The 13,976-nt window shown below is 58.7% G+C and overlaps 1 protein-coding gene across 5 annotated transcripts; it reads left to right on the top strand.

Annotated features, from left to right (window-relative positions):
* Positions 1–210: 210 nt before the first annotated feature.
* Positions 211–13,710, top strand: BRPF1 (bromodomain and PHD finger containing 1). Of its 5 annotated transcripts, none has more exons than XM_004581288.3 (14): positions 211–350; positions 1,988–2,593; positions 5,478–6,437; positions 7,126–7,288; positions 7,643–7,774; positions 8,010–8,138; positions 8,863–9,172; positions 9,426–9,746; positions 10,035–10,319; positions 10,756–10,903; positions 11,704–11,840; positions 11,939–12,057; positions 12,250–12,404; positions 12,972–13,710. In XM_004581288.3, the coding sequence occupies exons 2-14, from the start codon at positions 1,998–2,000 to the stop codon at positions 13,153–13,155; spliced, it is 3,639 nt and encodes a 1,212-aa protein (XP_004581345.2). In that variant the 5' UTR covers positions 211–350; positions 1,988–1,997; the 3' UTR covers positions 13,156–13,710. The 5 variants fall into 5 exon arrangements, with proteins under 5 accessions (XP_004581345.2, XP_004581346.2, XP_058534480.1 ...); XM_004581289.2 differs by having other exon boundaries at positions 8,010–8,156; XM_058678497.1 differs by having other exon boundaries at positions 7,640–7,774; positions 8,010–8,156.
* Positions 13,711–13,976: the final 266 nt, after the last annotated feature.

Genomic DNA, 13,976 nt, shown 5'->3' with positions numbered 1-13,976 from the left:
GACCCCGCCGCTGCCGTCCCCGCGCTGCCTCCGGGAGCCTCTATTGTTGCGGCCGCGCCGGGTCCCGAGGCCAAGCAGCCTAGAGACCTGCGGAGCGGCCCAGCGGCCGACGGAGTGGAGCCCCTGTGGGCGCCGGCGGGCCCGGGAGCGGCCGGGGGTCAGCGCGGGAATCCCGGGCAGCCGGGGTCGGAGCGTGGGGAAGGGGGTGGCCAGGGGCCGGGGTGGCGAGGTCCGCTGCCTACGGAGGTGGGGTTCCCCCTTGACGGCCCGCCTTCCCCCGCCGGCCTCCCCGAGAGGGGTCGGAGCCCCGGCGGGCGCCCCCGGCGATGAGTCCGGACTCGAGGTGGCCGGTGAGTTTGCGGGAGTGGCCAGCGACACGGGGAGGCCCCCTGGGCCGGGCGCGGCGGAGCTGACAGTGCGTCGCCTCGCTCTGGTGGGCACCCCCCGGCCAACAGTAGCCTTCGTAGCGGCCGTGGCTGGAGCAGGAGGGGGCCCCGTGGTGAACTCGCTGCATTCCCACAAAGGGGAAATGTGGTTGCATCCGGCCGTGCGCTGCGGGCACGGAGGAGACAGAGCTAGCACCCCCACTTCCTCCATCCCCCCGCCCCGGAGCTCCCCCGGGTAGATGTGAGTGCCACACCCCTGGGTCCCGGGCCCTGCCCCCCGCGGGCTTCCTGGTTTGATTCCCTCTGTGTGCCTCTGCCTGCCGGTCCCAGCAGGATGTAGTGCCTGGGGCGGCAGAGCCAGGGCCTCTGCGGTCACCTGGGACAGCTGCGACTTGGAAACGGGAGAAGCTTGTTTGTGTGTCTGGTAGGTTGGTGTTGGGAGATAAAACAGGCAGGTAGGACTCGGCGTTGGGGTGGAGTTGAACGTGGACGAAGAAGCGAGGGGCTGCTGGCCGGGCAGCTCACCTGCCTGGTTGAACTGCAGCAAGGGAGAGGCCGGAACAGGTCAGCTTGGTCAGGGAGTTCTGGGTGGCCATGCCTGAATTGTTGAACTCGGCCCAGCGGAGAGGACATCTGGGCAGGCATTGGCTGAGCTGGGTGTCCTGGAGGCTGGACCATCTGTTGTGTCCACTTGCCTGGAAAGGCTGGGCGGGTCTGCCCTGTGGAATCCTCATCTGTGTTCTCGGGGCCTAGAGCTCCCACATAGCACGTGCTATTGTCCTTGACAAAGTGACCTTGTTGTTCCCTCAGTCCCCAGTGCATCTTCCGGGCTAATGCCAAGGCCAGCAGCGTGGCCACTACTGCTGGGATTCCAGACTGATTCTCTAGCCTCCTGTTGAGAGTTTAGACACAAGCTGAACCTCATCCCAGCCCTCCTGGCCCCGGTGATCCCACTGGGCAGCTGTTTGGGCAACAGGTGGCTCATTCATGTGCTGAGACCCGAGTGTTGGTGCACACTGGATCCTGGGTGGACAGTCGGATCAGCTCTAGGGTTGGCACTGCAGTGCTCCTAGTCATGGGGGAGTGGACAGGGAGTTTCCTGTGTGGTGGGCGCTACAGGGAGAGGGAGAACGGAACACTGTGCACAGGTCCCCATGGGAGGGCTTAAGATATCTTAACAGAAGTGTCCTTTGAGCCAGAACAAGTGGAAACGCACTGCTCAGAGAGGATGGGAACATTCCACAGAGATGCTGTCTTGCAGGGCAGGCAGGTTGCTCAGGAGGCGGCAGAGCTGGATGGGTGGGAAGCATTTAGGAAAGGCCAGAGCCCCACATGGAAAGCGCCGTGAGTGCCATCCTGGAGAAGGTGGGCATGATCTTGCAGGAACTAGGTGCTGCAGGAGGCCTGGTCAGCCTGCAGACATGGCAGTTGCTGCTGTGTGAGATGCAGGGTGGGGAAGCGGAGCCCGGGCCAAGGACACAGTGGAGTAGGTGGCACTGGAGCTGCTGTAGAGGTGGACAGCGGGCTCACGAGCACCGGGTCAGGGTGCAGGGACCGAGACCTCTCCTCCAGGCCGGTGTTGACTGCTCCTTCTGTTCTAGATCTGACAGCATGGGGGTGGACTTTGATGTGAAGACCTTCTGCCACAACTTGCGGGCAACTAAGCCGCCGTACGAGTGCCCCGTGGAGACCTGCCGCAAGGTCTACAAGAGCTACAGTGGCATCGAGTACCACCTTTACCACTATGACCACGACAACCCACCACCCCCGCAGCAGACCCCACTTCGCAAGCACAAGAAGAAGGGGCGCCAGTCACGCCCCGCTAACAAGCAGTCACCCAGCCCTTCAGAGCTATCCCAGTCCCCAGGCCGTGAGGTGATGAGCTACGCCCAGGCCCAGCGCATGGTGGAGGTGGACTTGCATGGCCGTGTGCACCGCATCAGCATCTTTGACAACCTGGATGTGGTGTCTGAGGATGAGGAGGTCCCTGGGGAGGCACCCGAGAACGGCAGCAGCAAGGAGAATGCGGAAGCCCCGGCTGCCACCCCCAAGGCTGGCAAGCACAAGAACAAAGAGAAGCGCAAGGACTCCCACCACCACCACCACCACGCTTCTGCCAGCACCACGCCCAAGCTGCCAGAGGTGGTATACCGGGAGCTGGAGCAGGACACTCCTGACGCCCCACCCCGGCCCACTTCCTATTACCGGTAAGACCATCTCTGCCGGCGTCTTCAGGAAAACTGGTCAGACAAGGCCCAGCAGCCAGCGGGATGTTGGGCAGGAGAGTCGCTGCGATGCAGGGTAGAAGGGCAGTGAGAGGAACCAACCATGCACCTGCTGAGGGAGGCCCTTGTCCGGCACAGTCCCATGTTGGTCCTGTGTGGAGTGTTGTGTAGTTGCTCCCGTGTTCTCACAGCTGTCGGGGAGGTACTGTTCTCGTTTCACAGGTATAGGAACCAGTTAGAGTGTGGCTGGCCTAAGGACAGTTATATGCCGGAAGTTACATGCCCAGTGCCTGTGCGTAAGTCGAGGGCTAAGCTGTTCCTTTGCTCTGCCCCATGCTGCTCTGTGTCCTGCTGCCCCTTCCCTGTGAGGTGTGCCTCTGCCTGCTGAAGGGTCAAGGCCAGGGCCACTGTGGGCCCAAGGTCCTGAACATAGCCCGCTCTCGGCAAGGGAAGTTTCCCCTCGTCTGTGCTGTTAAGGGTCAACTGTTCTGGTGTTTTCATCTCCAGGGGCCCTTTTACTCACGTGGTTGCTTCTGTCCTGCACAGGGCTGGGGACTGGTTGTAAAACCACAGACAGAAGTCGGAGCTGCAGAATGGCTCACAGCCTGAGCTCTGCATGGAGCCTCCGCGTTCAGACAGGCTACTTACCTACAGAGAAGCCTTTGTTGGCCTCATCTGGGGCTTACGCCCAGCCCAGCCCCTCGGGAGGGTCTCTTGGGAAGGCCTTGTGCAGTGAAGCATGTCTTTACCAGAAGTGCAGTCTGCCCAGGGGCACCCTTCCCGCTTTGCACACAGGCCCCCACCCGCTTCACTTCCATCGGTTCAGCTCAGTTCTCCTTCTGCCTTTCCACCGTCTTCGGTTCTCCTGGCACTGACCACTGCACTTGCTCCCACCCATGATAATCCCTCATCCTCCCGGCTCTTCGGTCCACTCTTCGGCCATAGCCCAGCTCGCAGGCACTCTCCCCTGGGGAACCTGCCCTCCCCAGGGGCTTTCCACTGGCGCCCTTCCAGCAGGTGGCTAGCATGCTGCTTGTCATTTGTTTCCGCAGTTAGTGAGACTGCCTGAGTTTCAGAAACAATGGCTTTTTTATTATTATTATTTTTTATTTTTATTAGAAAGTCAGATATACAGAAAGGAGGAGAGACAGAGAGGAAGATCTTCCGTCCAATGATTCACCCCCCAAGTGAGCGCAACGGCCGTTGCTGCGCCGATCCGAAGCCGGGAACCCGGAACCTCTTCCGGGTCTCCCACACCGGTGCAGGGTCCCAAATCCCTGGGCCGTCCTCGACTGCTCTCCCAGGCCACAAGCAGGGAGCTGGATGGGAAGTGGAGCTGCTGGGATTAGAACCCATATGGGATCCCGGGGCGTTCAAGGCGAGGACCTCAGCCGCTAGGCCACGCCACAACAATGGCTTCTGTGCATCTGACAAATCTGAGGTCTCTCCAGGACCCTGCCTTCTGCCTGCATTACGATCTGCTACTATGTCAGGAATTGTCCCCAACAGGCAGCCTGCCTTCTCTGTGCCACAGCAACCAAAGGAGAGGCCGTGGGAGGGTGTTGGGCACCATCCCATGATGCCCTGTGTGTCGCAGCAAAGAAAAAAGCGAGAGCTGGTGCTGAGCAAGCTGGCAGCCAGGCTGGAGGGGGAAGATGCTCATGAGGCCTGAGTCATAGGGCTCTGAGAGGAGGCGGCTGCAGTCACCTCAGGCAAGAGGCACTAGCCTAGAAGGAGCTGCCTACTATGGAGTTCTAGTCTCTCCTCCTCCGCCCACAAGGGAGGGGAGAGATCAAGTGAGCAGTAGCGAGCACCCATGGGGGGGTGAATCAGCCAGCGTCCACGCATTTGTCCTGTAACGTGAGGTGGTACAGGCAGGGCTGGTAGACGGAGGTCAATGTCCTGAGCTGTCACTCACTTCCTGCTCTCACCGTGGCTGCAGAGCCAATCTGCTATGGGCAGAGAGGAGCTGAGTGACAGGACCTGGGAGGTTTCCAGGGCCTACTGGGGCTGCTCAAGTCAGCCTGTCATGTTGGTTATTCCACCCAGACCTGAGAGTGTCTCAGTGCACAGGTGTTACTACCTCCTTGTGCCTCCAGGGTCACAGAATTTCTGAGAGGGACAGTGATGTCCCGAAGGTTGCAGTGTTTCAGTCCAGGCTTGTCGGAAGCCCACCCCGTTTTCCCCTGCAATCCTAGCACCAGAGTCCAGGTCACCCAGATGGGTGTCTCCTGGGCCTCAGTGCAGGAGCTGGACATAAAGAGGCAGCCCTGCTGTAGCCTGCTGTGTGCTGGGCAGCAGGACCACCACCGCGTGGCTGTCCTGAGACTGCCCAGCTGGTGGCTCTCTGAGCTGTTACTGCTCTAAGTTTACCTGACTGGGCTGTCCAGGGGACTGACTGCACCTGCCGTTTGGGGGACCCTGAGCCTAGAGGGAATCCCAGACATGGAAGCCTTGGCAGCTATGCTGAATAGCCTCTCTGTGGTTTGTCAGCAACAAACAGGGACCTCCTCCCTCCCTCAGCCTGGCGCCCTCATCCCGACCACCCCGTGGGTCCCTGCTGCCTGACCTCTTGGGCATCTGAGTGAGCCTCTGTAAGCTCCGTAAGTGGTGTCCTGTGTCTGGGTTAGGAGCTCTGGAGCATCAGGCCTGGACTCATTCCCCAGGGGAGTGCAGGCAGCTCTGTCCCCTGCCCACAGCCTTGAGCCCTTTTCTGCAAAACAGGAGGGATTGAGTTCCTGGGCTAAGGTGGGCATCCCTGTGCCTGTGCCAGCACACAGCAGGTGCTGGGCTGCCCGCGGGCCACCTCCCTGGTCAGGGAGGAAGTGGCAGGCATGTGACACCGAGCTGCCTGTGTGTACTGCAGGTACATCGAGAAGTCAGCTGAGGAGCTGGATGAAGAGGTTGAGTATGACATGGATGAGGAAGACTACATCTGGCTGGACATCATGAATGAACGGCGGAAGACAGAGGGCGTGAGCCCCATTCCACAGGAGATCTTCGAGTATCTGATGGACCGGCTAGAGAAGGAGTCCTACTTTGAGAGTCACAATAAAGGTGACCCCAATGCACTTGTGGACGAGGACGCCGTGTGCTGTATCTGTAATGACGGTGAGTGCCAGAACAGCAATGTCATCCTCTTCTGTGACATGTGCAACCTCGCCGTGCACCAGGAGTGCTACGGCGTCCCCTACATCCCCGAGGGCCAGTGGCTCTGCCGCCGTTGCCTGCAGTCACCCTCCCGCGCTGTGGATTGTGCCCTGTGCCCCAACAAGGGTGGTGCCTTCAAGCAGACAGATGATGGGCGCTGGGCCCACGTGGTGTGTGCCCTGTGGATCCCCGAGGTCTGCTTCGCCAACACAGTCTTCCTGGAGCCCATCGACAGCATCGAGCACATCCCACCAGCTCGCTGGAAGCTTACCTGCTACATCTGCAAGCAGCGGGGCTCCGGGGCATGCATACAGTGTCATAAAGCTAACTGCTACACAGCCTTCCACGTGACCTGCGCCCAGCAGGCTGGCCTGTACATGAAGATGGAACCTGTGCGGGAGACAGGTGCCAATGGCACCTCCTTCAGTGTCCGAAAGACAGCCTACTGTGACATCCATACCCCCCCGGGCTCAGCACGCCGTCTGCCCGCCCTGTCCCACAGTGAGGGTGAGGAAGATGAGGATGAAGAGGAGGATGAGGGTAAGGGCTGGAGCTCAGAGAAGGTCAAAAAGGCCAAGGCCAAATCCCGGATCAAGATGAAGAAGGCGCGAAAGATCCTGGCAGAGAAGCGGGCAGCAGCTCCTGTGGTATCGGTGCCCTGCATCCCACCACACAGGTATGCGGGGAGCAGGTGGATAGGCAGGTGAGGGACGCAGCAGCCCTCCTGGAGAGCAAGGGACAGCCCAGTAGGATACATGGAGTGGCTGGGTTCTGTGCTTCTGTCAGAAACTAAAATAATAAAGTAGTTGAAAAAACAAAATGCCACCCAAATTCCGAAGCAGGCTGTCTTGAGCAGGTCAGCTGAATGGAATACTTGACAACCAGAAACCTCAGCCTGTAGCTGACAGACCACACAGGTGTTTTAAACTGCCTTTCATGCGGATGGTGTCCTTTGTTCAGTTAGGAAGAAAGAGGATGGAACCCAGCAGCCACCGTGGGAAGAAATGGCCTGATCATGAAGATAGGAGCAACAGGAACAGGGGACGGAGTTGTGGGGTGTGAACTGCTGCTTATTTGGGCTGTGCTGTTCAGTTACCTTGAAGTCTCGCACCGTTGGGTTGACTGGTACAGGTTCTGCAGGCGCTTCCTCAGGGAGTCTACCAGGTTGGAGAAAGCTCTGGGCTGCAGCAGTGGTGGCAGCAGAGGGCTAGGCCTACCCAAGTGTCCCGTGCATGCGGCGAGCAGTCCAGCTCCGGCTGGGAGCATCATATCCCATCTGTTGTGAGGCCACGCACGATGCTGTTTACTCACTCTCAGCCTGGCATCCCAGGCCTACAAGGGTATTCTCTCTTCCATGTTCCCAGGCTCAGTAAGATCACCAACCGCCTGACCATCCCGAGGAAGAGCCAGTTCATGCAGAGGCTGCACAGCTACTGGACACTGAAGCGGCAGTCACGGAACGGCGTACCGCTGCTACGGCGCCTACAGACACACTTGCAGTCTCAGAGGAACTGTGAACAAGTTGGGGTACCGTGTCCAATGCCCTGTAGGCTTGGGAAACTAGGGCCAGGGAATGAAGACCAAGATTGGCAGCTGTGGCTTCCCAGAGCAGAGAGCATAGGCTGTTTTCTGCCCTCTACCAGCAGCCTGCAGACCAGGCCCTGCGTGAAGTCCTTATGGATGACAAGTCTGGCGGGAAGGCGTTGTTCCTGTCATTCATTCATTCTTTCATTTATTCAACAAACATGGAGCAGGCATTTGCTTTGTGAGGTCTTGGGGACACACAGATTGAGGAACTACCATGTCCTGAGAGTCCTGGGCTCCCTGCTGTCCTCTGGCCTTCCTCTTCCCATCTCCTGATTCCCCCTTTTCCCTCAGCAGCGAGATTCAGAGGATAAGAACTGGGCCCTCAAGGAGCAGCTGAAATCCTGGCAGCGGCTCCGGCATGACCTGGAGCGAGCCCGGCTGCTAGTGGAGCTGATCCGGAAGCGAGAGAAACTAAAGAGGGAGACGGTGAGTGTTCTTGGGCTAGCCCCATTCTACACAGGATGAAACAGAACCCAGTTGGGAGACAGCAGGGCCGGCGTGAGCCTCAGGTCTGTGAAGCCCCTGGCGGTGGAATGGGAATGGAGAGTAGGGAGGGACGAGGTCTCTTCAGGTCGGGGTGGGTAAAAAGTTCAAATCCGGAGCCAGCCGTCTATGCCACAGGCTGGCCTGGTGCTGACTGATGGGGTCTTGTCCTTATCAGATCAAGGTCCAGCAGATCGCCATGGAGATGCAACTGACACCCTTCCTCATCCTCCTCCGCAAAACCCTGGAGCAGCTCCAGGAGAAGGACACGGGCAACATCTTCAGCGAGCCGGTCCCTCTATCTGAGGTAACCGAATTGGACGAAGTAAGAATCCCTTCCCCTCATCCTTTCTTCTGTTCCTCTCCCTGCTGGATCCTTGCTCCAGGTCTGGGCCAGAGACCAGGTGTTGACTTGAGGAGAGGGCCTGGCGGCTCTGGGGCACATGTCTCACCTGGTCCCTGTCTTATCCTTGTTCCACCCTGAGGGCCCAGAGTGGGAGGCAGTCTGCATACCTCTCCCAGAGTGCCTGGTGGGAAACTCCAGCAGGAAGACACTGTGGGGTGCTGAACCCTAGAACAGAGATTTTACAAGGCTCAGGACCTAGAGAACCAGCTCTGAAGTCCTAGGCCCTGACTGGCAGACTCTTCTCTTGAAAAGAAATAGAATGAGAGACCTGAGGCACCAGCCTCTTTACACATTGTCTGGAGTTCAGAGAGCTAGCAAGTGTGACATGGTGTTTCAGAGTGTGGCCGTAGCCATTTCCTTCCAGAAACCTCTACAAGAGGGTGTGCAGTCACCATTTCCCAGGCAAGGCCCAGGGAGGTCATGCAGCTGGGATTGGTAAAGCCAGGACTACACAACATTTTTCCTTTCCCGAGTGCTACATGCCTCGGTGTGTGACTCATCACCCATCACCTGCCTCTAACTTGTGGGAGGAGGTGGCTGGGGCATTTGAGGGGCTCTTTTAGGAGCAGGGTTCAGGGGAGTCAGGAACACACCTCCACTCGGACACTCTACCCTGCTCTCCCAGGTCCCTGACTACCTAGACCACATCAAAAAGCCCATGGATTTTTTCACCATGAAGCAGAACCTGGAGGCCTACCGCTACCTGAACTTTGATGATTTTGAGGAAGACTTCAACCTCATTGTCAGCAACTGCCTCAAGTACAACGCCAAGGACACCATCTTCTACCGCGCAGCAGTGCGGCTTCGTGAGCAAGGTGGCGCTGTGCTCCGCCAGGCCCGGCGCCAGGCAGAGAAAATGGGCATTGACTTTGAGACAGGCATGCATATCCCACACAACCTGGCTGGTGACGAGGCCCCACAGCATGCTGAAGATGGTAGGTGATGAGTCACACACTGAGGCCAGTGTCCAGGGTGGTTGGCTGCCGAGAGTGGGTGGTATAGGCAGAAGGCAGCTGGGCCTTGCACTAGCAGGCTGTCCCTAGGAATGCAGAGCCCACGTTCTGCATCCCGGTGCTGCTTTCCAGCTTTGGCTGGCGAGAAGGTACGGGGTGGAGTGACTTCCTTGCTGTGTGCCAGGCTCCAGCACTGCCCCCAGCTGACCTTTTGCTCTTGCCCTGCCTCTCACAGTGGAGGATGAGCGACTGCTCCTGCTGGAGCACCAGAAACACCTACCTGTGGAAGAGCAGCTGCAGCTGCTGCTGGAGCGGCTGGACGAGGTGAATGCCAGCAAGCAGAGCGTGGGCCGCTCACGGCGCGCCAAGATGATCAAGAAGGAGATGACGGCACTGCGGCGGAAGCTGGCCCACCAGCGGGAGACTGGACGCGATGGGCCTGAGCGGCATGGCCCCTCAAGCCGAGGCAGTCTCACCCCGCACCCGGCGGCCTGTGACAAGGATGGGCAGACGGACAGTGCAGCAGAGGAGAGCAGCAGCCAGGAGACGAGCAAAGGTCTGAACCCCCTGGCAAGGCAGACCCCAAAGCAAGCATAGCCTCAGTACCTGCCCACCCCGGGCAGAGGTCCCTCCAGCACAGCTAGCCATACTTTCTCCCTCATCCTCCCATCAGGGGCCTCTTAGCTGCCTCTTTGGCTGTTTGTATCCCAGTCCATGCCCGCATAGTCTTGTCCCCTGTCCAGCTGGGGTAAATGGTCCTGTCTACCCAGGGCGGGGTCCTGGACAGCTGCCCTTCCCCCAGCAGGCCCCTCACCAACTCTCCTTCTTTCTTTCTCTGCTCCAGGCCTGGGTCCCAACATGTCCTCAACCCCCGCACATGAGGTGGGCAGGAGAACCTCAGTTCTGTTCTCCAAAAAGAACCCGAAGACAGCTGGACCGCCCAAGAGGCCGGGCCGGCCCCCCAAAAACCGGGAGAGCCAGATGACCCCCAGCCACGGAGGCAGTCCTGTGGGGCCCCCCCAGCTCCCCATCATGGGCTCCCTGCGTCAGCGCAAGCGGGGTAGGAGCCCCCGACCCAGTTCGAGCTCAGACAGCGACAGTGATAAGTCCACAGAAGACCCCCCAATGGGTGAGCCTCACCATCACCCAGCCCCCCAGAGACCCCACACAGCCTCAGCCATAGGAGAGAGAGCTGGAGAGACCCCCTAGGCTTCCTTTCATGTGGTCACCTCATCTTAGAGTTGGGACAAATGAGGCCCCGACACACGGACCCAGCCAGCCCCCCTCCCATTCCTTCACCTTTTCTGTTCTCACCTTCCTTGGGAATCTCCTGCCCTAAGTCACTTGTGTCCTAGGATGAGTAGCTAATGATGGGAGTGGGGAAGGGACAGAACTCTGGCCAATCACAATATAGGTGCTGCTCACAGCTAGCACCCACTGGCCAAGGTTGGGGGAATTTTCCAGCACAGAAAAGGAGCCCAAGCTCTTGAGTCCCTCTCCCCACGTTACTTCTGCTCTTTATCTTCCTGACCGGTTCCTTCCCTCCTCCCCTCCCCCCCACCAAGACTTACCTGCCAACGGCTTCAGCGGGGGGAGCCAGCCCGTGAAGAAGAGCTTCCTGGTCTACCGGAATGACTGCAACCTTCCCCGCAGCAGCTCTGACTCTGAGTCCAGCAGCAGCAGCAGCAGCAGTGCCGCCTCTGACCGGACCAGGTACTAACCCTGCAGATCACAGCAGGTCCCCGGGCATGCTCTTGTAGAACCCTTCTAGAAAGTGGGTGGCAGCAGTCTCGGGGAAGGATGGCTCCTATTTACAGAATAAACGCCGTAGGTCAGTGTCGGAGGCAGAAAGATGTCCTGGGTGAATCAGCTGTGTGAGAGCCACAGTGCCTTGGAGTGGGTCTGCAGAGCTGTTTTGTTTGGCCAGCAATGCATTGAAAAAAGGAAAGAAAATAAATCCAGGGCCCATGTTGTGGCCTAGTGGCTGAAATTCTTGCCTTGCACACACCAAGATCCCACATGGGTGCTGGTTCATGTCCTGGCTGCTCCACTTCCTGTCCAGCTCCTTGCTTGTGGCCTGGGAAAACAGTCAAGGATGGCTCAAGGTTGGGACCCTGCACTCAGGTGGGAGACCCAGAGGAAGCTCCTGGCTTCAGATTGGCTGGGCGCTAGCCATTGCGGACACTTGGGGAGTGAGCCAATGGATGGAAGATTTTGCTCTGTCTCTCCTTCTGTCTCTGTATATCTGCCTTTCCAATAAAAATTTAATCTGTTTTTAAAAAGACAAAGATACCGTCTGAAGATGTAACACTCCTTGGATCTGGCCAGTGCTGCCTTAGGAGAGGGCGTGCACTGCTGCTGACTGCTGGGCAGTGCCCACCCCGTGGGCTAGCCTCTGACCTGGCAGTATGGAGTGTGAAGTTCCCTCCTGTAGCCTCTGCTTTCTAAGACTGACCAAGCCTGGGGCTTGGAGCCAGGACACCTGTCATGCCATTCCCCGTTTCCATCCACAGCACAACACCTTCAAAGCAAGGCCGGGGTAAGCCCTCCTTCTCCCGAGGCACGTTCCCAGAAGACAGCAGTGAAGATACCTCAGGCACTGAGAATGAGGCCTACTCTGTGGGTGCTGGCCGCAGCGTGGGCCACAGCAGTAAGTACCCTTGCCCAAGGCCAGGGATGCTGGAGTCCCAGTGTCACGGCCTTGCCAGCCCCCCACCTGCTGATCGGCCTCTCTCACATTCTGTGTAGTGGTGAGGAAGAGTCTGGGCCGGGGCACTGGCTGGCTGTCCGAAGATGAAGATTCCCCATTGGACGCCCTGGACCTCGTGTGGGCCAAGTGCCGCGGGTACCCGTCGTACCCAGCTCTGGTAGGCGCTTCTGCTGTGGGCATGGGACTCCCTGGCAGACCACTTTGGGGCAGGTGCTGCCCCAGGGCTGTTGGCAGGCTCCCAGTCGGATTCTCCTTTTCCATTTTCATGCTGTTTGTCCTTGGGCGCTGAAATAAGCAGTGTGGCAGGGAAGGGGCAGACTAGACCAAAAGGCTCTTCTTGCATCCTCAGATCATTGACCCAAAGATGCCCCGAGAAGGCGTGTTCCACCATGGAGTCCCCATCCCTGTGCCCCCACTGGAGGTGCTGAAACTAGGGGAACAGATGACCCAGGAAGCTCGCGAGCATCTCTACCTCGTCCTCTTCTTTGACAACAAACGAACCTGGTAAAGGAAGCAGGGAGCCTGTGGGGCGACTCATGCTGCAGATAGAGCAGTGGGCTGTGTGGGCAGGCTGTGAGAAGCTCTGCCTGAGACTGGGGAGGCAAGCTGGCTGTATAGATGCAGTCTGAGAGGCTGAGTGGGCAGTAGCTGACCAGTAGCTGTAGCCAGAGAACAGAGGACCTTCAGCTCTCAGCTGAGGATCCCACTCAGACTCTGGAGGCTTTGAGACTTGGTTTCCCCACCTCAGCCTCCCGGGGACAAAGTGAGGGTGAAGCAGGCACACACATTCTGGCTCTGACCCGCCCCCCCCCCCCGAGGTCACGGGTTCGTTGTCTGCAGACAACAGTGGGCATCAGGGCTTCTCCTCAGTACCCATAATACACCATGGTGACCCCTCTAATGTAGCTTTTGACTGATTGGCCCTTGTCAGCTCTGGACTGTGAGAGGTCCCCTGCACCTGCTGGTATCTGTACCCCAGTACCCATTAGGGGGTGATGAGCCCGTGGAGTGAGGAGGGCTGGTTCTTGCTGTCCGGCGATGGCCGATTTTGATCTTTACTTCATCCTGTAGGCAATGGCTGCCCAGGACCAAGCTGGTTCCTCTGGGTGTGAACCAGGACCTGGACAAGGAGAAGATGCTGGAGGGCCGCAAATCCAACATCCGCAAATCAGTACAGATCGCCTACCACCGGGCCCTGCAGCACCGCAGCAAAGTGCAGGGCGAGCAGAGCAGTGACACCAGTGACAGCGACTGACTGCTCCCTGCCTGGAGTGGCACCGGTTGCACTGACTCATCCTGGTCTTGGGGCCATTCTCAGGGGAAGCTGGGTGGGGGGGTTCCTCCCGCCTTGAGTGCAGCTGGGCTGTACAGACACTCCAGGGGCTGGCAGTGGCTCAGCGCCACAGTGAGCCTGCCACCTTACAGCAGGGCGGAGGGTGGGGCAGTAGGCCACGGTTAGGACACTGCATAAGACAGGCCGCCCTGCTGCCTCTGCCGGCTGGGGCCTGGAGAATCCTAAACTGCCTGGAGGCCTGAGGCCCCTGCAGGTGGGAGGTGAGCAGGCAAGGGCCCAGCCCAGAGGAGGGGCACTAGGTGCCCCCTCCCCTGCTGCTGTACATACTGTAATTATTGGAGAATTTAAATTATTCTCATTTGTAACTGCGTTTCCGGGTCGCGCCAGAGTCATTTGGTACTAAAAAAGACTGGGGTCTGTCCCCATGTTCCTCCTCTTGCCCATAGATTGTCCCTACCTTTCGAACTGGTTTGTATTTATTTCAAAGGAAGAAAATATATTGATTCTTAGAAAATAGTTTGTTTTCTTTCTTGCTTCCACTGCCAGGGTGGAAGGGTCCCCAAGGAAGGCTGTGTGCCCCGGAAGGCGAACGGACTGGGCCCAGAGGTGGCTCTGGGTTCCCAAGACCCTTGGTTCCACCCCACCTGCTGGAACTGGGGGGCTGGTGGGGGCGAGGGGGAGGTGCGCTGACACTCCGCAGACTGCAGCAACCTGGCCCGAGAGTGCAGCGGGGTTCCCGTCCGTTTGCACAGCTGGCTCTCTGAAGCTCGGCCCTCAGTGAG

The sequence above is a fragment of the Ochotona princeps genome, chromosome 21, assembly GCF_030435755.1.
Source record: "Ochotona princeps isolate mOchPri1 chromosome 21, mOchPri1.hap1, whole genome shotgun sequence".
Classification (NCBI taxonomy): Eukaryota; Metazoa; Chordata; class Mammalia; order Lagomorpha; family Ochotonidae; genus Ochotona; species Ochotona princeps.
The sequence above is the reverse complement of the archived record's forward strand: the minus strand, read 5'-3'. Positions and strand labels throughout refer to the sequence as shown.